We start from the raw sequence: 23,395 nt of genomic DNA, 5'->3' as shown, positions 1-23,395 counted from the left end.
ATAGCAGTCACCACGGCAGGCACACAAAGGTGTGCCATTGCAGTTGCAGCGTGCATTGCATTCCTTCTTGAACTTGCTGGACACACGTTAAGGAAGTTTACTGGATATAATTGGTTTGAGAATCACAATGGCTGCCAATAGCCAGCTCCTTTTTTCAACCCAATGGTGCTGCATCTGGGAGTTTGGGGGTTGTATACACTGACCCACACATGACCATCTTGGTAGAATGCTCGCAGATGATGCTTGCAGTGTCACTACTTGGAGGCAAGTTTGCTAATTGACAACCATGGAATAAACAGATTTGTGTGAAACTTATCATTTTAAAATGGATATTTGCTTTTGAAAGCACTTGATATTCCTATCTCCATGGGATGTGTGATTCCCACACATCCCACGCTGACTGCTTGCCATGGCCGAAAAAGGCTGACACACAGCCTGTGTGGATACATCACTGACGATGTGTCCAAGTGCATCACTAGATCTATTTATACTTAAATCAGCTCAACCTAGCTTAGCCAGAGACTTCCAGGAATATGGATGACAACCAAGAAGAATTTGATGCCTACTGGAGAGACAGTGACAGCACAGAAAGACAGCAACCAGGGCAGGAAGGGGTGGCATCCCAACCTGCGTCTTCCCAGAAGAAGAACCCACCAAAGGGGGGGGGGGGGGGGGGGGGGGGAGAGTTACAGTAATTATTATTCATTATTGATTAGGTTGTGCCCCGACTTGGACTTTGACTCGCCTTGGATGGCAATGATTTGGAGTTGGACTTGGCATGAGTACTTGGGACTCGAGTCGGACTTGACCATTGTTAACTTAAGATGAACAGTTTCTAAACCTTCTCTCCTGGAATTCGACACCTGCTCCCTCCCTGATACCTGCGAGTGGGCGGCCATCTGCACCACAGGCAGAAGTAAAGTTTTTCTTTTTTCTTTCCAAACTTTTTGTATGGAAAGAGTATCTGCATGTAAAAAAAAAAAGCTTTAGGAACACAACTCTGCTCCAATGTAATTATATCCCTGGTCTGAATATTGATGCACTTGCCTCCAATTGCAAGTCTGGGGATTTTTCCAGTTAGAGGGTTATAATATAATTATATTTTATAAGGTTAATTAGGACAAAGTTTTTACCACTTCATTTAATTTCTGTCTTTATCACGTCTGCACCAGTAAATCAGTTTTAAGGTTGTGTGCTCAAGTAAAACTAGCGGCAATATGTGTAAGCTAGTGAGCAGGAGTATGGTCTTAATCAAGTCTAAAATACAATGCCCTTGTCCAACAGTCTTGTATCTAAATAGTACATGCTAAATATTCCAAACAATGCAGGGGAAATAAATTATGTTTAAATGCCATTTTACAGGCTTCAAAGGGCTTGATTGTGGCGCCAATTTCACTGGGAGCAGCTTAGTTTACTAAATTTATAATTACAAGCAAGTTAAAATCTTAGCCCACCACAGTAATGCTTAATCCGCTGATTTTCGCGCAAGCTTTCACGTCTATAGGCGCCTACCGGTAGCTGCATCCTGGGCTTTAGTGCAGCATAATTGCGCAGGAAATACTTCCTGTATGAATGTGGGCGTCAGCGGAAGTTCAATAAGTTGTTAACATTTTCTGGGCCATGTCCTGTGTGTATTTGCATTTACGTCATTAAAATTACTGTATTGTTTGAGTAAAATTAGTCGTGTGTCTCGCGTTTTAAGGTACTGCATCTGCTGCTGATACAGTTTTGTTGTGACACTTGCAATGCGCATTTTTAATGGGTAATAGATTTACTTAGGTAGGCTAAACCTATACTTTGCTTAAGTACGAATCACTTTTCATGAGAACGTATACTTACAGTTTGCTAGTCAGCTATATAGGCTAACGACTGTTGTTTGAAATATACAACCAATAAGCTAGCTAGGTATGATATTGCTTTCTGTGCAAATATTCAGTTAAACAACGTAGTAAGTTATCCTACTCGATAAGTTGGCTATATGTTTTGATGATTATTAGGCTACTTTGCCTGGTTGGGATGGTGTGCAGATTCGCAAACGTTACCTCATGTGACAATGCCTTTACTAATTCAATTGATAAATATTATTAACTGATTCATCTTTGCCGTACAGGGCAAGCCGCCATTCAATGGATTTATGTGTGACGTCTGTGCTGTATCTCGGCGCCTTGATTTACATTGTCGTGCAGCTGATTCGTTTCGTCTTCGCGGATGCTGATTTCACCTTGCTATGGGCTGTCGCGTTTGGAAACAAACCGGGTAATGTCCGTTGTTCATGGTTCGATCGTGTTTTAGAAGCCATAGGGGAACTGGAGATCGCGTATCAATTATACATTGTCGAAGCTGTCAACTCTGTAGGGTAATATCTTTCAATATTATAAGTTAGCACAAGTTTCATCATATCCCTTCGACATAAGCAGAACCTGCCAGTGTCAGGAAGTGACACCGATGACACGAAGCACTGCTTATTCTTTGGAATACTTGTGATGCTTGTAGTTTGGGATATCACAGACTGGTTGGCAGGGGAAGGGCCCAATAAGGACTTGAAAACACTTGCCCTTTAACACACGAGGAAACACCATGCTTACAATCAAATCTAGACATTTTTGCAATACTGCAAGGTTTTGCAATACCACTGTAGGAGACTTGAACTATTTGTTTTAAATCAGCATTAAGATTGTGTGTGTAAGCTAGTGAACAGGGGTATGGTCTTCAAATTGTAATGAATGTGCACAAATAAGATAATATAACCTACAATTCATGTCAACGTGCTGCTTTAACGTGTTGATTCAGGTGGAGGACATGGAACAACCCAAACATCAGTGCATTATACTACAGTGATTATTAGATTATGGGTCATGTGGCCATGAATGCAGTGTCTGATAAATAAAACACAGTTCATAGGCAATATTTACCAGCTGAGGTTAACTGTATTGTGGTTAACTGTTTGCCAGAGGCTACGCTACGAGGGAAGGTGGTGTGGATCACTGGGGCCTCCAGTGGTATCGGGGAGGAGCTGGCCTATCAACTGGCTAGACTGGGGGCTCGCCTGATCTTATCAGCCCGGCGAGAGAAAGAGCTGGAGAGGGTGAAGCACTACTGTTTGTGTGAGTAGAAATTCACTCAAAGCATAAAACATTGAATAGAGCTATAACTTGGCATGGTCTGAAAACGTCTATACATACTAAGCCCAAGGGGTGCTCAACTTAACAGTTCTGGAGGGCTGGGCTACATGCTGGTTTTCGTTCCAATCGATTACCTTAGTTTTCTCAATCTGTATAAACCAGGGGTTCCCAAACACTTTTCTGATGTGACCCATTTGCTTGTAGCATGTAGCCGCTTGCAAGAAGAGGACATTCTTGTTCTACCTCTTGATTTACTGGAAAGAGATTCCCATCAAGCAAAAATGAAAACTGCCGTGGAGCACTTTGGGAATGTAAGTTTAAGCCTTTCAGAAATTAACACCCCCTCCATTCCTTAAGATGAAGCATTTACACGCCTTTCCATTAGATTCATTGTGCAATTAAAGATGGGTTAATTACAGAGAGTAATGCTAAACAGGGATAGGCTAATACTGCTATTAATGCTCAAGTTCTACCTGAACCATGGTATCATCCTCCTTGAGGATGAACACAAAGTTAAATATATCAACTAAAATACATTTACTTTAAATAAGAACATGTAGGCGCGGACCTCAGACTGCCCTGCTTCCTTCCCACAAACCGCACCCTTGCCACACATGCTAAGGCTGTATGGTATATATTTCTGTGACCTGAATTAAATAACTTAATTGAAATAAATCTGTGAGTTGTAAATCTAAGCAGGCTGTTCCTGTGTAGATTGATGTCCTGATCAACAACGGGGGTCGCAGCCAGCGTTCCCTGTTCCTGGACACCAGTTTGGAGGTTTTCCACGGACTGATGGATCTCAACTTCCTGGGAACAGTGTCACTTACCAAGCAGGTGCTGCCACACATGACAGAGCGCGGGACCGGTGCCGTGGTGACCATCAGCAGTGTGGTGGGTCTGGCAGGGGCACCACTAGCCACCGGGTATTCTGCAAGTAAACATGCTCTACAGGTGAGGAACGTGGACCAACAGCCAACCGGGCTGCTAACACTGAACTGAGGTTCAGTTTTGCAGAAACAAGAACCAAGAACCATGTCCCGTCTGCTGACACCTTGAGGTGCATTTTTGTAAGGGTGCAATTATAACAGATAGCTTGTCAAAATGCAGATGTTCACACTGATGGATATTGTGTTCATTCAATTCAATTATTTGTATAGCTCTTTTCACAGAACACTGTCACAAAGATGCTTTACAGAGTAACAGAAGGGAATAAAACATATCAGCCCTTAGCCACCAAATAGCATATTTGCAGATTTCTTCGCAATGGGCTCTTGGCTTAACCTGGCTTGTTTGACTGGAAATTAGGCTACTGGTAGGATATTTTGCAACAATCATTAAAATGTAAACTAAGCTGTGCTAAGAAGCTTGGGGCTGATGCAAGTTCATGTCTTCTCTGCAGGGTCTCTTCAACTGCCTGCGCATAGAGCTGACTGACTACCCTGGGATCACCATCAGCACTGTCTGCCCTGGGCCAGTGCAGTCACAAATCGTCCATAATGCGTTCACAGAGCAAATAGACAAGGTCTGACCAGCTCTTTCTTCATAACACCTGTGGCCTGTGAACTGTGGCCAACAGCCCCATGGAGCGATGTGTAGTAGGCTCGAGCTTAGACCCTTTAAGCTGCACAGGAAGTGGCATTGTGATGAGGCAATGGCTGACATCACAAGTTTGGAGGAGAGAACATTCTCGTCTGCACACTTCCAAATTCATAGTTCAGGCTACACTGTACAATTGGGCATTCCAGATTGGGGAGGGAAAAAAAGAGTGCCACAGGTTACTGCATTCCCAAATCTAAATGGGGTTTGGGACTTAGTGTCAATATTTCATGGAAATGCAGCTTCAAGTCCCAGGGAAGGACAGTCCTTGGGCATGTGTGTGTGAAATAGACACACAAGAACAGTGGTGTGCTTGTGCACGTGTGTGAACCATCTTTTCTTGTCCTGTTCAGCCCATGCCTGTTGTAGGGGACCAGCAGCACAAGATGGCAACCGCTCGATGTGCCCGTCTCATCTTGGTGGGCATCTCCAATCGGATCAAAGAAATGTGGATTGCCCAGCAGCCCTTTCTCCTCTTCTACTACCTGTGGCAGTATACTCCCACCTGGGCTTGGTACATCACAGACCTTCTGGGCAAAAGGAGAGTGCAGAACTTCAAGGCAGGAATGGTGTGTATGGAATTTGCAGATATATACGTTGTGCCATCAGTGATTTATATCGTAACGGAAGCAGTAAAATTCTATAGTGTATTCAGTCCCAAAGGGGCTGGGGAAAAAAAGAAGTAACATGTCCATTTTACTAATACTAGTACATATCAGCTACTCAACTCCACGTCCTGCGGGCCGCAGTGTCTGCAGGCATTTGCTCCTACCATGTGCTACACGACCAGCTGCGGTATATATACATGCAGAACTACCTAGTTGTCTTTGTAATTCAGAGAATGTTCTGTTGGGAGAGAGGGAGAATAGGCAGCTGCTGGCCATCATAAAGCCCCTCTCCAAATGACCATGATCCAGCAGCTGGTCTCTTTTGTGGGGACTACAGCATCCAAGTCCAAAATAACAGCTGTCAGGCATGTAACTCTCACAGTAGCCCCACTGTTCTTCTGAACAGCAGACAGAATGTGCTTAATTCAGCCTCCTATCAATTAGCCAAATTAAGGTCCGCAGGATTACTAGTCAAGGGGAAGAGTAGCTTTTGATATTCCCTATGTGACTTTTAGTCCAATTATACCAGCACCAAAATACTGTCTCAAAACACTATTGCCACAACTATACTGCTGTTAAAATTCACATCATGAATTTTGAGGGGGAAAGCCAGAATTTTGCTCATAGCCAATGCAAGTCGAAAAGGAAGTTGGTCTGGAAGCCTTATTTGAAGATGGCCTTGCCAGTCAAGACTAGCGAGATGGTTAGCAAGAGAAGTTAGTCGCATGACGCACTCCAGGAGGACACGTCAGCACATTAGACACTATTTAGGGTGACTTCACAGCAGCTGAGCCTTCAGCTGTTCCTGACCTTGCAGTGCGTAAACAAGAGCAGCCAGGACATGACAGCGTGTGGCCACGTCCTGGTGGCACCGTCCTCCGAATCTGGTTGGTGCTGGATAGTAACAACTGAAAACATACAGACTAGTCGTGCTTTGAGGCCCAAAGGATGGGGTCTAGGGAACCTCACAACTCTCACACTCATAAGACACCATCAGGAATACCTATGACGGAGTATTTCAGGTATGACTAGAATATATATACAGTGGTGTGAAAAAGTGTTTGCCCCCTCCCTGATTATTATTATTTTTTTTGTCACACTTAAATGTTTCAGATCAAACAAATTTAAATATTAGTCAAAGACAAGTAAACACAAAATGCAGTTTTTAAATGAAGGTTTTTATTAAGGGAGAAAAAAAATCCAAACCTACATGGCCCTGTGTGAAAAAGTGATTACCCCCTAAACCTAATAACTGGTTGGGCCACCCGTAGCAGCAACAACTGCAATCAAGCGTTTGCGATAACTTGCAATGAGTCTCTTACAGCGCTGTGGAGGAATTTTGGCCCACTCATCTTTGCAGAATTGTTGTAATTCAGCCACATTGGAGGGTTTTCGAGCATGAACCGCCTTTAAGGTCATGCCACAGCATCTCAATAGGATTCAGGTCAGGACTTTGACTTGGACCACTCCAAAGACTTCATTTTGTTTTTCTTCAGCCATTCAGAGGGGGACTTGCTGGTGTGTTTGGATCATTGTCCTGCTGCAGAACCCAAGTTTGTTTCAGCTTGAGGTCACAAACCGATGGCCGGACATTCTCCTTCAGGATTTTTTGGTAGACAGCAGAATTCATGGTTCCATTTATCACAGCAAGTCTTCCAGGTCCTGAAACAGCAAAACAGCCCCAGACCATCACACTACCACCACCATATTTTACTGTTGGTATGATGTTCTTTTTCTGAAATGCGGTGTTACTTTTACGCCAGATGTAATGGGACACACACCTTCCAAAAAAGTTCAACTTTTGTCTCGTCAGACCACAGAGTATTTTCCCAATAGTCTTGGGGATCATCAAGATGTTTTCTGGCAAAATTGAGACGAGCCTTAATGTTCTTTTTGCTCAGCAGTGGTTTTCGTCTTGGAACTCTGCCATGCAGGCCATTTTTGCCCAGTCTCTTTCTTATGGTGGAGTCATGAACACTGACCTTAACTGAGGCAAGTGAGGCCTGCAGTTCTTTGGATGTTGTTGTGGGGTCTTTTGTGACCTCTTGGATGAGTCGTCGCTGCGCTCTTGGGGTAATTTTGGTCAGCCGGCCACTCCTGGGAAGGTTCACCGCTGTTCCATGTTTTCGCTATTTGTGGATAATGGCTCTCACTGTGGTTCGCTGGAATCCCAAAGCTTTAGAAATGGCTTTATAACCTTTTCCAGACTGATAGATCTCAATGTCTTTCTCATTTCTCATTTCTCATTTCTCATTTCTCATTTCTCATTTCTCATTTCTCATTTCTCATTTCTCATTTCTCATTTCTCATTTCTCATTTCTCATTTCTCATTTCTCATTTCTTTAGCTCTCAGCATGATGTCTAGCTTTTGAGGATCATTTGGTCTACTTCACTTTGTCAGGCAGGTCCTTTTTAAGTGATTTCTTGATTGAGAACAGGTGTGGCAGTAATCAGGCCTGGGTGTGGCTAGAGAAATTGGACTCAGGTTTGATAAACCACAGTTAAGTTATGTTTTAACAGGGGGGGCAATCACTTTTTCACACAGGGCCATGTAGGTTTGGATTTTTTTTCTCCCTTAATAATAAAAACCTTGTTAAAAACTGCATTTTGTGTTTACTTGTGTTGTCTTTGACTAATATTTAAATTTGTTTGATGATCTGAAACATTTAAGTGTGACAAATATGCAAAAAAATAAGAAATCAGGGCAAACACTTTTTCACACCACTGTATATATATGAGATGTTTAATGCAGTGTTTCTTGAACCAGAAGCACAAAACTTATATTTCCTCTTTTGCAGGATGCAGACTCTGCTTACTTTACAAAGTCCAAGGCTCCCTGAAGTGTATTACATGAAGACTTGCCATTTTGCCCATTCTGTAAAATGTACCACTCCAACCAGATCTACTGTACAGATCTTAGTGCTTTCCTTTTCCTTGGAATTAAGGTTAGAATAAAATATCTAACAATTTCAAAGGCTGATTTCATGTAACGGTTAATGGGATGAGTGAAACAGCAGTCCTGTAAATCTAATGGAGGCGACTTGTGTTCCCCTCCTCTACACCAGGCACACAGGGGAAATGCAGAGGGTAATGCGGCTCCAAACGGGGGCTCCTATCGTCCCTCATGCAGAGTTTGGATGGGTTTAACGGAAGGGAGAGCACTAAGAGGTTCTGAGTGGGCACAGCCATATTCTCTGGTATTAGTGCCGGAGTGCTTATTTCGAGAAGCTTTCCATTTCAATTCAGCCGGTGTTTGTGTTACGGGTATGTTTTAAGAGAATCACCTCACTGAATGATTGATTCCACTCCTTAAAACTGAAATTAAAAGCACCTTCATTAAAGATGAATTGTGAACATGCAGTGACTTGAGTATTATGTTGTCTGCACTTTGGTTGCTCTTCCCTATGCTCTAGGACATGTTCTCAAGCAAGAGAAATCTTGAGCCTATAGCTATGTTGTGGTGACAATATGCTATCTATCAGTACCATTATAGCAAACACTGTAGGCCACAGGGCACTCTAGTTTCAACAACCACACCATTTATAAAGTTAAGTCTGTATTCAAGCCTTTGGTTATTACTCATAAGGCCAGTCAAGGGGCAAGAGGCCAAATGCATGCAATGAAAGCATTTCATCAAGTAGTTCATTGCCAGAGACATGACTTTTGTCACTGTGCTGTACCGCATTACAGATTCAATCACAACCCCACTAAACAACACATTTGTATTTGGAGGTCCAGCACACTAGGGCACCAGAACCTGTTGCCCATAGAAATTGAACAAAAAAGACAACATTTCTTGGTAAATTCTGTAAAAGTATATAATTACATTTATGTACAAATACATACTGTACAATAACGGCTTAAAAATAAACATTTAAACACATTTTACAGGAAATCCACATCTGCAACAACTGTGAAAGATCTGTAATAGTTTTTTTCTTGTTAAAGGAAGTATATTGTAAACTGGTATACAAAATGATTACCAACCATATTAGCGATTCCAGTAACAAAAAACAAGGCACGTCCTGAATATAAGTCGTTTATAAAAAGTGATGCCTTTTCCCTTTTGGTTTGGAGAACACAAACGTCAATGGTCCAAGGGATCAAACATAAGTGCAGTAGAAAAAAAACAAACAAGAAACTGGAAGCACTGTGTCGCCTGTGTTGATATGAGATGTTCCCATGGCTGTCAGGATTTAGTGTCTCATACATGAAGAGATTTCCCCATCACAGTCAGCCCAGCTACACCAGGGCCATGACAAATGGGCAGATCTGTGGACCAGTGCCCCTCCAAATATTTATGTGCACATGAATTCATATCAGTTAATATGCTCAGGTTGATGGGGTCCTGTGGAAAAAAAAAAGGACTATATCAGAAACCAGATTAATTCCAAGGCAATTCAAAGCTATGCTTCCTGGTCTATTTTGAGTATATTTTTCAGCCATCTCCACCAATGACAAAGCGAGGACCTGCCTGCTATGCGTTCTAAGAAGGCAAGCAGTACTCCATCTAATCACTACAGTGCTTTGTAAAACCTCTGAGCAATTCAAGTGCATTATTACATGTGCTGTGTTTTTTTTTGTCATGCATAACATTCAATTGCGAGCTACCACCAAATACATTTCAGAATAAAAATGTACAGTCTTGAACTCAGCAGACTGATCTTCTGTAAAATTCTGTAACTACATCTGCCCCTAAAATGTTTTTCCTACACTTACTGTAAACTGTTGATATTATTAAAGTGCCACCCTACGCGTCACAACATCAGATATAAACGTATGTGTGGAACTGAATTTCATTAGATCTTTAATTAGTGACCATCATCTTCCAAGTGTGTCTCCAGTTATGTTGTGATTAGCAAAGCAATGCTTTATATTTTGAAGACAAACCTGTGATCTGCACTTTCATGTGAGATTGAAATAGAAAGCTATGAATTTGAAACAAAAAATGCATCCACAGCATATTCAAGTTTAGACACTGTTTGATGCTGTTCCCCTCAAGCTGTGAAATGTGCAATAACACCAAAAATTGGTATATGAAATGATCAAGCAATACACATCAACTAAGTGTTTGTTGTCAGGTAGTTCCGTGGTAATTTCAGTACACCAATTTCCTGAAATTGGACTAGAGAACAGACAGACATTTCATTGTGACACAAACTGTAGAGGTTTTATGTTGAATAAGAGGGTCAAAAGACAATGCACCTTGGGTCCCTCTTTTGCAGATGTTAACGTGTGCTCTTCCCCAATTGATCCAAGTCCTCCAAACTCTTCCAGACAGAAATGTCAAAAAAACTCTCTGCAGTTTCTGGCCATAGCTCAGCACGGGCAATATATCTAACCAACCAGGAGCTCGCAATGCCACCATTGCTAGCCGGTGCTGCGTAGGAACCTCGGGCTGGACCAGCGGATAGCGGGTCTGACTGTGCGTGTGAGCGGGGGTCAGAGGCAGGGCAGGTGGACCGGGGCAGAGGAGTAGATGGGGTAGCCCAGGGGCGGGTCAGCAGCTTGCACGGTGAGGTTTCGGAGCAGGACGGGGTGGGCCTGGATGCTGTAGCGCTCCTCGTCGTCGTTGGTGGCGTACAGCAGCTCCCAGGACAGGTTCGCCCACTGCCCGCGCACCCCCTCCCGGTTAAGGCGACCCACCTGCACCAGCATCTCCTGCAGGGTCAGCATGCGGCCGGTGTAGGTGCCCTGTGGACGTACAGACACTTTTCAGTCCAGCTTCCTTACTCGGCCAGGCCTTTCCGGAAGGCTCTCTGAGCACACTGGTAAATACTGTATGCTTACCTTACAGATACCTAGCCAACTTCAAATAAACAGTATTGGAAAAGATTCAGCCCATTGAGGAATATTTACAATCCTTTGTAAGATTTGGTCTCCATAAAACAAGGTTTTGGTACATAATTTTGTATAGATAAACATGATACTGTAGGAGCAAATCGTTATCTTATAAATTACAGCAAATACTATGATATTGGTTGCCTTTTATAAATCAGAGTGATCAGTCATGGTAAATATTTGGACTGAAGTATATTTTGCTTAAAAAGTGCTCAGACAACCAGTAGTCTGTTTCACAAAGGATAATGGCCTAACAGGGCAGCTTGCCCAAAGGGTCTGCCATTATTTCCTCATGAACAATGCTGCCACAAACTAGGTCAACAAGAGTCTTAAACTGAACACCATCAAGTCAAAGAAAGCATGAAGTCGTAATCAGGGGAAATTGCACCCATCACGGCCTGGTTAAACTGGAAACACAAATTATTGCCTAACAGGTGAAAAAACCCTAACGGCCTTTCCATTCACAAAGCTTTGTAACGATCCCCCTAAGCTCACAAACTGCTACTACCCAAATCACGTTATCGATCATAACGTGGGACCGGTGTCTGCATCAGTATTGAGAAACACCAATGGCTTACACAACCCTGACAAAACCTACTGCAAACCAAATCCAAACCACGACACAATCCGGCTGTGACCCAGCTGTAGGGGTTGGTCGTTGGCAGAGGGGTATTCCAGCTTCCAACCGTGGTCTGCTAGTTGGTAAGTTGATGTATTCTTCAAGGGTTCAAGTTGCGATCATGCTAGGACTCGGAACTGTACTTTCCTCTAGGGTCACCATCGCGCTTGTCCCTGGGTTCGATGTGCACTGCGTTGTAAGTCGCTCTGGATAAGAGTGTCTGCTAAATGCCTGTAATGTAATGTAATGTAATGAGGGGTTACCATGGTGAGATCGTGGCCCAGGGAGAAGAGGTAGGGCTTCTCCTGCAGGACGGCCTCCTGCCAGCCCCTCTCAGACACCAGCCCGATGTACCAGTCCCGCTCGTAATCCTCCAGCGTGCTCAGCAGCTCCTCCGGGCTCTCCACGGCCCCCAGGCTGGCCTGGTCAAACAGCAGCTTAAAACTGTACCTGCGCACATCAGGGGACATATCCGAGTGAGGGATTATCTCAGTAGTCTGGATTATAATCTGCACGGTTCTATTTGTAATCTGCAAAAGCGCGAAAGGAAACGAGCATGAGTGGCACAGCAATATGGCTGCTGTTAATGAAAATCCTTTCAGGGTGGAAGTGTGGCATAGCGGTTAGGGAACCTGGGTTTTGAGTTTGGGAGGTGGGAATTCCTAGGTGGGAATCACTACAGTACAAAGTGCCAAATTGCTTCAGTAAATATCTAGCTGTATAAATGGAACATATGTACAGGACTGTACACTATGTAAATCGCTCTTGGTGAAAGCATCTGCTAAATGCCCATAATGTAAATGTAATGGTCAGTACATCAGATATACAGAGGCTAATGTCTGCTACCCTGGAGGGGTCACGCCTCTCTTTTCTTGCTTTAGGTCAGGGAGCCACAAAGACAGAGGCCAGCTGGGGATTCTGTTTTCAAGTCTGCTACAGGAAGGAATTTTCTGCCATCATTCCATATTGATTGTTAATGAACGTATGAGTTTTGGTGTTGGTTGAATCTTCGTTCCTTTTAAAGGACAATGTTGTGGTAGGTTTTAGCTCGGGCAGCAGGTGGTGCAGCCGAGGTCCTGGCAAGTGGAGTGCTGGTATGGATTGTGAAAACGGATTGGGGTCAAAGACATATTTATTTTGGATTCAAACACTGCTCTGTGCTCTATTGATCTGGTGCAACTGAGCCTGCCGATAGGACCAGAAGGTGGGGCTTCCACTTTTTGAGATACACCAGACAAGCTCAGTAAAGTGTAGAAAAGTACTTGAATTCAAAACAAATATGTATTTGACCCAGTCCTCATGAAAAACAAACCCCTGCAGGCCTTTACCTGAAAGCCTTGAGCGTGAGCTGGAAGAGTTCTGCGTTGGCGGTGAGCCAGTCCAAGCCCTCGGTCCAGGGCACGTCGCCACAGTAGACCCGGTACACGTAGCTGGGGCTGGTGACAGAGGACTCGGCCCCCAGCGAGATGAAGCAGCTCAGGGCCACCTGGGCGTGGAGCTCCCTCAGCCCCTCGTCCAGCTGCAAGGCCTCGGCCACCTCCTGCGGACAGTCGCCCTGACCGGCCAGCTCCACCCGGCCCAGGGCGAAGCGGAACCACTCCTCGGGGAAGAAGTGCCGGGCCTGCTGCAGGCGCGGGGCGGGGAGGGGGGCGGAGCGCCACCCGGAGGGCAGGTTGAGCAGCTCCGAGTGCCGCGAGCTGAAGTTCAGCCGGGGCAGGGCGGCCACGGGGAGGCCGAGGCTCTCGGGCCCCCGGCCCTTGTCCGCCGCCGGGAGCCCCAACCCCAGGGGCTGCAGGGGCCTGAGGGCCGACAGGGCCACGTCCCCGAACAGGCTGTCGATCTCCACCGAGCCGGGCAGGGAGGGGCCCGTCTGCAGCTCGGTGCGGGAGCCCGGGGCCCCCGCGTTGACCTGCGCCGCCGTCCGCCTGGCGGGCTGGGGGCCGAACAGGTCGTCCTCGTCCGACCAATCGCTGAAGGAGTTGAGGCTGGGGCTCTCCCGCCGGGGCTTGAGCGACGACGTCTTGGACCGGGCCGCGCTGGGCTCCACGCAGGACTGCGTGCGCGCGCTCTGGGGCTTCCGGCCCTCCCCGGCCGCGCTTCCCGGGAAGGCCTTCCGCCGTTTGACGCAGTGCTGCAGCAGCACCCACACCAGCACCTTCAGGAAGTCCTCTCTGAGCTGCCGCAGGTTGTCGTGCGAGTCGATGATGCCCGTCAGCACGCTGCGGGCGTCGGAGTAGACGCGCACGGGGAGCGAGGCGCACGGCGTCAGCACGTTGCCCCAGTGCAGGTTCACGGCCGTCCCCCTGCCCAGCCCCTCGGGGGACTCGAACGCCGTCTCAAACACCTCGTCCACGCGTCGCGCCTCCGCCGTGTGGCACGAGGTCTCCTGCAGCTCCAGACCCTGCAGAGAACGGCAGAGTGCTACACGTTACCGCACACAGATTATAACTTTACACACATTACATGCTGACAGCAGGAATCCCTCACGGCGAGGACAGCATAATTAACATACGCTTGAGAGGAAAATGGATTCGAACCTTGATATTCAGACAGCAGTAGCCGAACCCTCTCTCTAGGACCAGGATCCACACAACTCGGTCCTGGAAGCGGCCCAGGAAATGCGATCCAGGTTTGGGGGAACCTGAGAGGGAGATCAAGCCACAGTTATCCAAAGCAAGGCTTTTAGGGCTTAACACTCCTGGGGGAATACTATCAGAATTAAAGTGGCAAGTGATTCAAATTCCTTTTTTTGCAAGTAATTTCTATTCATATGATTATAGGACATTTTACATAATGTGCATATCACATAAGAAGCAATAGAAATCAGTTTAAGTTTGTTCAGACTAAACAAAGATTGAAATTCTGAAATTCTCAAGTCCCACAATCCAATTAAACTAAATTATTCTTCCTGGGGTGAAAGCAGGGTGAGTCATTTTCCAAGGTGGCCTGCCTTTTTTGAGTCATAGCGGAGAGGCGACCGCAAAGGAACGTGGCGGAACGGCAGAGCCGAAGTTGCTTGGTGAAGTTGTCCGAGCGTTTCATGGCCCAGGGATAATGTCAGAACCCATCCCTGCGTCTCACCGCAGTCGCCGTGCCTCTTGATGGAAAGTGACATGTTTTGCATTCTGTTGCTTCTCATTGCTCACTGATGCAAAGCCCAATGTCACAGAAGGAGCAAAGAGGAAAAAAAAAACAAAAAAAAAAGGCAGTCCCCATTTTCAGCATCAGAAAGCCCAGAATCACTGTTCTAGGCAAAGACCCTGCTGCTTGTCATGAATATAATTAAACTGATGGATGATATCACCACATTTCTCCTTCCTCCCCCCTTTATTTAAACTCCAGCTCGCCTAAAATAAAGCAGCCTCGCTTCCTTCTTCCCCGACAGCCGATAGCGCCGGGCGGTCGGACTTGAGAGCAGCCGCAGAAGACACGACAAAGAATATTAGAGAGTAAATGGTGTGGAAACGCCGAGGATGTAATGAATACAGATCAGAGGGATTTAATTCGGGTCAGTTCACAAGGCGCAGGGCTGGATGCGGGGGCTGCATTAGAGCGGGGCACGTCACACGGCAAACGCTCTCCCTTTCAGTCCCGCGCAGGGCTGAGGCCCCACAGTGTGCTCTCCAAACACTCCTCACAGCCCTTAAAGTTCACCGCATTGCCGCAATTATATCCCAGCGTCCGACGTTACGCTGGGACGTTGACACGGTTCCCAGCTTGTCGCCGTATTTGTTGATCCTTCCGAGTAATTAAGTGCTTCATCTATTTTTATACCGTGTACTACTGTGCCTGTGTCAGTGAATGTCCAAATGTCAATGTTTTTGAAGGACATGTAATCGTTTATAACCAGGGGAGGATTCTGGATGCTGAACCTCTAGACTGAGGATACATTTTGGGTTGGAGTCTTGAGCAGGACAACAATGTTTCTCCCTCAAGCAAATACTTCATTTAAACTGACCCAGATTTTTCAATGAGTTTGAATTTCTACAGCGAAACTGTCAAGTGTCAAAAACGACCATTTTTGAGAGCAAAGAATAGATTTGTCCTTTCAGATCTGGTGTGTCTTATGTGGAAAAATATTTCCAATATTCAAAATGAAATATCTTAAGACACCTCAGGTACACACGACGGCAAACTTACTTTTAATTGGCTAAGGAGGTCATGACTGGTTGTTACTTGTGTTACTAGTGCTCTTTTATCTGCATCACATACTTTACTGCAGCGTACTGAAGCCACTTCTCACATACACAAGAGTCTGCACCTTCAAGATTCTCTCCGCTTGAAGCCAAAACAAACTCAGGTTTCAGGTCACCTCCAAATTAACTGGTCTCTACAAACCAGCTAAAACACCAAGCCATCCAATGAAAAGCTGCGATAACTACTGCTGATATAATTGCCAGCCATTACCTTTTTAAAAATTAGGAAGGAGTTGGAGAACCTGCAAGAGAAAAGGTTTTGTTGCTGTTTTAGATAGTAAAACCATTACATAAAATCCTCCCTGGAGCAAGGTGGGGTTAAGGGCCGGATATTATCCTGGCCACACCGGGGATCGAACCACCAACCTTGCAGGTCCCGGACATGTACCCACATGTACCCCACCATGTACCCCACCATGTACCCCACCATGTACCTCACCATGTAACCACTAGGCTACAGGCTGCCCAGATGCCCAGGTGTGTACCTTTCATCAGGTTTTCTAATCTCAGACTCAATTTAAAGGGGATTAAGGCTAAATAAGAGAGAGAGGGGAGCGGACTGACCCAGCGCTCCCCGGGCGAAGGCGGCGCTGAGGGCACAGGCCAGGCTCCCGCTCATCTGCTGGTAGTACACGGAGTCGGGGCAGGAGCAGGCGGTGCCCACCGGGCCGGGCCAGCTGCGCTCGGGCCGGGGGAAGCCCACCAGGAAGACGGGCAGGGTGAAGAGGGGCAGCAGGGGGGCCGACAGCACGGCCGAAAGCACCAGGACGGCCAGCAGCAGCGGGGAGAGGACGCCGTTCAGGGCCAAGAGCATCCCCGCAGACTGCCTGCGCTGCTTCTTCTCGGTCCACGAGGTCACCAGCACCGTCAGCGCAAACTTCAGCTTGACGGCAAACTGCTCCAGCCGGTCGCTTATCAGGCTCACCTGCAGAAGGCAAACAGAAGTCAGGGCCCCGGCTCCAGCACCTGCTGTGAGCAACGAAGCCTCTCGAACAGAGGAAACGATGATTCATTGTTCTGGGAAAACAGGGATGATCAAATCTGGCACTCAAATCCATATCTAGCCCTGGTTTTCTCATTTCTCCTGGGAAATTAACTGAACAATTAGTGCTACTCATTAGTAGCCAGACTGTCTTCACACCTGACTCCCAGGTAAAAGGAGGGTGGAAAAGAAGCAGTCCTTGGTCCTCGGGGACCGGGATTTGATGATCCCCATCGATTTATGCCAGCTAGCACTGAGGGAAGATAGAGTAACAAACAGAGACAATGAAGCCCATGAGAAGAGAGAAGAGACAAGAGCCTGGAATTGTGATCCTGATTGGAGTACCATGTTACACTGACATCAAGGCTTGACAAATTACAGACTGAACTTGACAGGGACATTCACAAACACATTTGCACAGCTGTTATGGGGCAGAGACTATAATAATCTCACCTTTCTTCATTTATTTTAAAATCATTTAACAGATACATACATATTATCAAAATATATAATTTTGCAATGGGAGAGCTCATCATTTACAGGCCTGAATATTTGAGTTAGAATTGAAGACAAATAAAACAAAATATTTTGTGCCTTTTTAATCCCGGCACAGAGTGTAGTTATTGAAAGTTAGGGAATCTGTTGAAGCAAATGACAGCCTGGATCACACATCACCTGATTTTGAACTATGTGTCTGTATCTAACCACTTCATTAAATCTCTGTCTCTCCCCCTATTTATCCCGCCTATTTCTTACGCTGGTGCACATGCACCGTCCAATATGCTCGCCCACAAGCAAGTGATTCTGACATACAAGCCACACAGTACTACAGGAGAGCTAGTGCCCTTCAAAGGAGAGGAGCAACTGTGGCTTAGAGGAACTGGTAATCAATGGACCCTTTCGCACTACAGCTGAATACGATTATTGCTCCTCATTTAAGTGCTCAACGCGGTTAGTATGGTTATGAACGAAAACGACAGCTAATATGACAGAGCGGCTAACGCTCGGTAGCGGGTGGAGTCTCACCAGGAGGAGCTGCACCCCCGTGCCGAGGCTGTCCCACCACAGCAGCCTCACGCCCTGGGCCCCCAGCCGCACCGCTGCCACCACCACCATCTGCAGCAGCGAGTCCTCTGTGCTCTGCCACACCTGAGAACGAAGAAGGGTGTCCCAGGTTCAGCCTCTTCAGCAGGAAAACCTCCTTCATAGCCTTCCAATGCCTCCTTCCCAATCACAGTCAAGTCCTCTCTGTGCTCCCAATTCAAGCCGTAATAAGCAGAGCAAAAATAAAAAAAACGGCTCCTTCATTCTGTGTTGTATTTTTAGAAGGTCTGTGAACACCATCCAAACTATAATGAGCTGAACACTGTAAATAGAAAACAGTGGGCAGGAGTCTTCCACAACAGCAAATCTGCCATTGAGCAGAGGTTTCCAGAATGGTGTTCGACTAGGTTGAATGCTTCCAAGTTTTGGTAGGCTAAGGTCCTAGCTGACTCAAACTAGTGAAATTAATGGTGACTCCTGGGTCAAACAGCACTCATGGATACCTATAATAAAACGTGAAAGGTTTATTTGAGAGCGCTGTCCTATTCTGATGAGTTTGACATTCATTAGCAAGGATTCAGCATCAGTATTTTTGTGCCCTCCAAACAAGAAGCGGAAAGACTCACCGTCCTGAAAGCCCGGGTGAAGCCCATGCAGAGAGAAGCAGTGTGGAGCCTCTGAAGGGAGCCGTCCACAGCCAGGAAGGCAATCATGGCAAACGGCGAAACTGCAAGGACCACAATCAAGACGAGTGTAACGATCCTCTCCTCAGACAACACAAACCAGGCTCCTAATTTTCACAGGTGACACCAAACGATAAGAATGAGCAATGAAGCAAAACTCATTGCGGACTCTCACCCAGATTGACCAGCACTCTTCTCACCATCCCAGCCACCTGGAGTCCCCTGCTCTGCTGCTTGAACACCCTCACGCTGGTCGTCTCCTTGGGGTACAGCGGGTTGTGGAAGACTCCCCCGAGAAGGTAGACGCCTTGCATCTCTCTGAGGGCCCAGCTGAGGGCGAAGAGGGCGATGAGGAGGTAGCTGACCACGGCCTGGGCGCCCATGGTCCAGTTTCGGGGAGGGGGGAGAAAGTGGTGGAGGAGCCCCGCCTCGGTCATGGCCGCCAGCAGCAGGCTGAGGTAGAGCAGCAGCTCCTTCCCGCCGAGCCGCCAGCCCAGCGCCCGGGAAGGCTCCGAACCCCGGCCCCGCGCCCCGCACGAGCGCAGCAGCGCCCCCGCCTGGCTGAGGTCAAGGCTGAGCAGGAAGCCCATGGCGACGGAGAAGAGCACCACGCCCAAGGTGGAGGGGATGAAGAAGACGGAAACCGCCACGCACACAGATACCATAAACATCCCCAGCAGCCTGAAGAAGAGGAAAGCAATTGTTGAGGGAGACCCCTGCAATCCTGGGAGGGGAACTGCAGGCAAAGGGAACGACTATACTTCATAAGTTAAACGAGAAAGTCTGCACACTGTGTATGCTTCCGTAGAACGTGAATGTACAAAGTAAAGATTCGAGCCTTATGGCTCCATTAGACTTGTCTAGATGAGGTTAGATGAAGAGCCATTACTTTGTGGTGTTAATTATACGGTGTGCAGACTCATTTTCCTTTATATGGTTTTCAGTTTGGCACCTCACTCTTGGTCTTGAACTGCACTTTCCTCGAGGGTCCTCAACACACTTTTCCCTGGGTTTGATTTTCACTTCATTGTATATCGCTCTTGGCAAGAGCATCTGCTAAATGACTAATGTAAAAATGAATTAAAAAAGTAATTAAGACTATGAATGTGTGGGAACTCTGGATGTGTGTGCCCTCAGGTCCAGTAGCCGGGATGGCATGGTCACCTGACATTGGTGGACATAGGGGAGCCCCCGAGTCCAAACACCAGCACCTGCTCCATGCCCCAGAGGAGGAGGGCATCGAGGGGAGAGAGCATGCCCAGAGCCCACAGCAGAGGCAGGAACAGGAACAGCACATGAAGCACCTGGTTAGTCTGCTGAAGCTCAGGCACCGGCCCTGCAAATCTGCCAGCAGACAGAGAGCCAGTCACAACCACAGCGAGGCAGCACACACCTGCCCATCGCTTCACACAGCTTCACATTTAACACAGCTTCACAGTTAACAGTAAAAAGTGCAGTTAAGTTTGGGCTTTCAGCAAAAGTAAAAATAACTTTTTTTAAGAATAGCTGAAACATTATTTCTGATGAAACCTAAGGGGAAAAATATTTCAGAATACTGATCAGAAGACTGATCCCAGTCACAACATGACCTGTATGGTAATATGAGGTTGTAACCAGCGCAGGAAACAAACCTTTTCATCCACTGGCCACAGTGGCTGGTGCATCCAATAATTCACCAGCCAATTTCACTCTTTTACCAGAGATTTAGAACAAAACAGTGTTCAAATGATGGGTGGCTACCTGCCAAAGTATCTGGTACATAAGATAGCCTTACCAGCCACAGACAAAATTTACCAGCATTTGGATGGTGGCTGGTGTTAAATTCACACCCTGGTTATAACCCCCCTATCCCCCCCATAAATGACGGCTGTGGTTTTCAGCGATTACCTCTGCGCGAGGTCCACGGCGATAAAGGCGAAAATGTAGAGCGGCCGAGTGAGCGGCGTGATCTCGTAGGTGTCTGGCGCCTGGAAGGTGGCGGTCTCTGCGGCCGTGTTGATGACGAGCGAGTACTCCCCGATGCAGAGGGTCACCCAGCTCAGGACGAACACCAGCACAGCCACACCTGTGCTGCTGTACAGGCTGGTCAGCCTATTGAGCAGCAGGTACCAGGTCCCCAGCCCGCAGAGGGCCCCGGCCAGCACCGAGTGGAGCACCGTGTTCAAAACATACTTCTTGCCCGGGACGATGAACTTGACGGTCTCTGAGCTGGTGCAGCTGGAGAACTCCACCTCCTCCTCGTCAGCCAGGATGTTGGGGGTGTGAAGGCGCTCCACCGTGCCGGTCTTCCGCATGGCGCACAGGGCCACGGCCTGGACCGCCACGGCGGCCCCCAGCATGAGCCCCCCGGACAGCGCGGCCGCGTGGTAATCCTCCAGCAGCTGCAGCTGGTACAGCAGCGTGCCCACCCCGCCGAACACCCATGGGGTCAGGAACAGGATGATCTGGTTGACGTAGATGTACGGCGGGGCGCAGTAGCCCAGCTTGAAGCGGGGTCCCCCCAGCACCGTCTGAGGGAAACGCTTCCAGAAGAACTCCTGCTTGTACTCGTTTAGTAGGGGGACATCGGGCCCCATCCTAATCACACCCAGGGGGATGTCCTGGTCATCCCCAAGGGTTGGTTATGAACGGCTGGGACATCTGAAACAGAATGTTATCTAATGTTAGGTAGTCAGTTGTAATGCATAATAAAGAACCATTTAGCTTACTAAAATAGCTTATCGGTTTATTACATGGTTATGTGATCCAAGGTTGGTGAATAACTAGCATTACCATTATCCGCTGTAGCCTGAAGCGTGTTTGTAAACAAACTGTTCGGCCACGCAACTCAACAAGTAAGTTCATGTTTGCTAGTTAGCTAGGATGCGTATTTTGCCCACATTCTGTCTCCTAGTCTAGCTGGCCTAGCTAACAAACAAGCAATGTTGCTGCAAACAAACAGCTAGCTAACGTTAGTATAACATATATTTTACAAATCCATATGCACACATTAGCTAGCTAACGTTAGCTAGTGTTAGCAAGATGGCAAGCTAGACTAATTATTTTGTATTGCATCAGATAGTTAGACAGCTAACTTACTATGTTTTAATGGGTTTTTTTTTTTTTACTCGCTAACGTTAGCTAGCTAGTGAGTGAGTACAGTAAGCAGCAATATTATGAAACGCTAGCTAGCTAGCTAGCCATTTTTTCAACTTTCTATGGCAGGGTAACCGTGCCCTGGGGAAATGCGAGATAAGTTACATCATTGATTGAACGTTTGAAACTCGCTACCAAATCCCTGTATAGCCAGCTAACTAGCTAGCCTAGCTATCAAACTAAAGTCACGTTACAGTCATATTCAACTAACTTAGCTAGCTAGTTAGCTAATATTAGCTATAGATAAGTGTTTAGCTAGCAGGCTAACGTTGACTGTCTTTCCGGATAATAATAAATATATGTAGCTAGCTAGCCAAATAAATTAGACCTTACAATGGCAAATCAGAGATGCTAAGTACCAAACTAGCCGATACATTCTCACACCACCGCTAGTAAATTGATACGATCAATTGATCTGAACGACAATAACAAATACTTACGAATTTTTACATTCGAATAGTTTCTTTCTCGTAATCTCCGAACGTGTTACATTTGAAAAGACGGTGTATTTTCGGATGATTTTGAAGCGCTGGCACATTTTTTCCGTTGTAATTAAAATCCGTTGTTTCTCCACACTCCCTCCCTGAACGAGCTGCGTGCGCGTTCTTGTCCTCTCCAATGTAGCTGGTGATACGCGCGCACTTTACCTATCCCCCTCACATGTGTTTGTATTGGATGCATGTGTCCAGTGGAGCCAAAATTACATTGTGGTCGGTAAGTAAGTATTTGTTGTTTTGCTCTGTACCCCAGCAAACAAAGGTTGAAATACCTCTATATTGGGTGAACCATGAATGAATTACAGCCCCCTTTATGCATAGTACCCCCATTACCACCTGTAGACATCACCAGATGCTGGGTATCTTCTCTGGTGATGCTCTACCAGGCCTGTACTGCAGCCCTCTTTAGCTCCTGCTTGTTTTGGGGGCTATTTGCCTTCAGTCTGGTCTTCAGCAAGTGAAATGTATGCTGAATTGAGGAATTGAGGATTGAGGTGATTCACTTGGACTGTCAAGAACATTCCACTTTTTGGCCTGAAAAAAACTCCTTGGTTGCTTCTTGAGGCATTTGCTTGGATCTGAGCAGACCAGATGTTTCTGCATACTTCAACACTCATCCTGCTGCTGATCATCAATGGACACAAGTGAGCCAGTTCAAGTGGCTGCCATACATGCTAAAGTCATAACACTACCATTTTTGACAGATGAGGTAGGATGATTTGGATCATCAGCTGTTCTTTTTTTCTCTACACGCTTCTGATTACCCGTCAGCGTTATATTTGTTCATATAGGATTTCTGGTTGAAAGCAAGAAAATACACTTCTAGTAACTCCAAGGCAGCTGACTCCAGTGCTGGTATTTCTAAAGCATTTTAAACAAACTTGTGTCAGGAAGTTCTGTAAAATATGAATTGTATGTGATTTCAGTGATGTAGACTTAAATTCAATTCAAATTTTATGATAGAATATTATCATATTCTAGCAATATGATTATACTGTAAATACTGTACAATATGATTATGCTTTTGTAATTTTTGAGGAGATGGCTTTAATATGGTTGAGTTGAGATG

General features: G+C 46.3%; 2 protein-coding genes across 6 annotated transcripts; one reads left to right on the top strand and one right to left on the bottom strand.

Annotated features, from left to right (window-relative positions):
- The first annotated feature begins 1,574 nt into the window (after positions 1–1,574).
- dhrs7 (dehydrogenase/reductase (SDR family) member 7) lies at positions 1,575–8,689 on the top strand. 2 transcript variants are annotated; one of them, XM_061220030.1, is made up of 8 exons: positions 1,575–1,702; positions 2,111–2,256; positions 2,952–3,104; positions 3,327–3,433; positions 3,837–4,076; positions 4,525–4,647; positions 5,075–5,290; positions 8,128–8,689. In XM_061220030.1, exons 2-8 carry the CDS (start codon positions 2,127–2,129, stop codon positions 8,167–8,169), a joined length of 1,011 nt encoding a protein of 336 aa, XP_061076014.1. In that variant the 5' UTR covers positions 1,575–1,702; positions 2,111–2,126; the 3' UTR covers positions 8,170–8,689. The 2 variants fall into 2 exon arrangements, with proteins under 2 accessions (XP_061076014.1, XP_061076098.1); XM_061220114.1 differs by having other exon boundaries at positions 1,625–1,779.
- A 444-nt stretch (positions 8,690–9,133) lies between these two features.
- Positions 9,134–22,405, bottom strand: pcnx4 (pecanex 4). Of its 4 annotated transcripts, XR_009706454.1 has the most exons (12): positions 22,270–22,405; positions 20,582–21,334; positions 19,859–20,038; positions 18,870–19,375; positions 18,638–18,738; positions 17,994–18,116; positions 16,550–16,910; positions 14,327–14,430; positions 13,118–14,190; positions 12,053–12,239; positions 10,535–11,023; positions 9,134–9,677 (listed from the first exon to the last, which is right to left on the bottom strand). XR_009706454.1 is itself a non-coding variant. In XM_061227523.1 (11 exons), the coding sequence occupies exons 2-11, from the start codon at positions 21,268–21,270 to the stop codon at positions 10,772–10,774; spliced, it is 3,576 nt and encodes a 1,191-aa protein (XP_061083507.1). In that variant the 5' UTR covers positions 21,271–21,334; positions 22,270–22,405; the 3' UTR covers positions 9,134–10,771. The 4 variants fall into 4 exon arrangements, 3 of the variants coding, with proteins under 3 accessions (XP_061083507.1, XP_061084368.1, XP_061085578.1); XM_061227523.1 differs by having other exon boundaries at positions 9,134–11,023; XM_061228384.1 differs by lacking the exon at positions 22,270–22,405 and adding an exon at positions 21,773–21,887 and having other exon boundaries at positions 9,134–11,023.
- Between the last annotated feature and the right edge of the window lie 990 nt (positions 22,406–23,395).

The sequence above is a fragment of the Conger conger genome, chromosome 1, assembly GCF_963514075.1.
Source record: "Conger conger chromosome 1, fConCon1.1, whole genome shotgun sequence".
In the NCBI taxonomy this organism is placed as follows: domain Eukaryota; kingdom Metazoa; phylum Chordata; class Actinopteri; order Anguilliformes; family Congridae; genus Conger; species Conger conger.
This window is presented reverse-complemented; position numbering and strand designations above follow the sequence as displayed.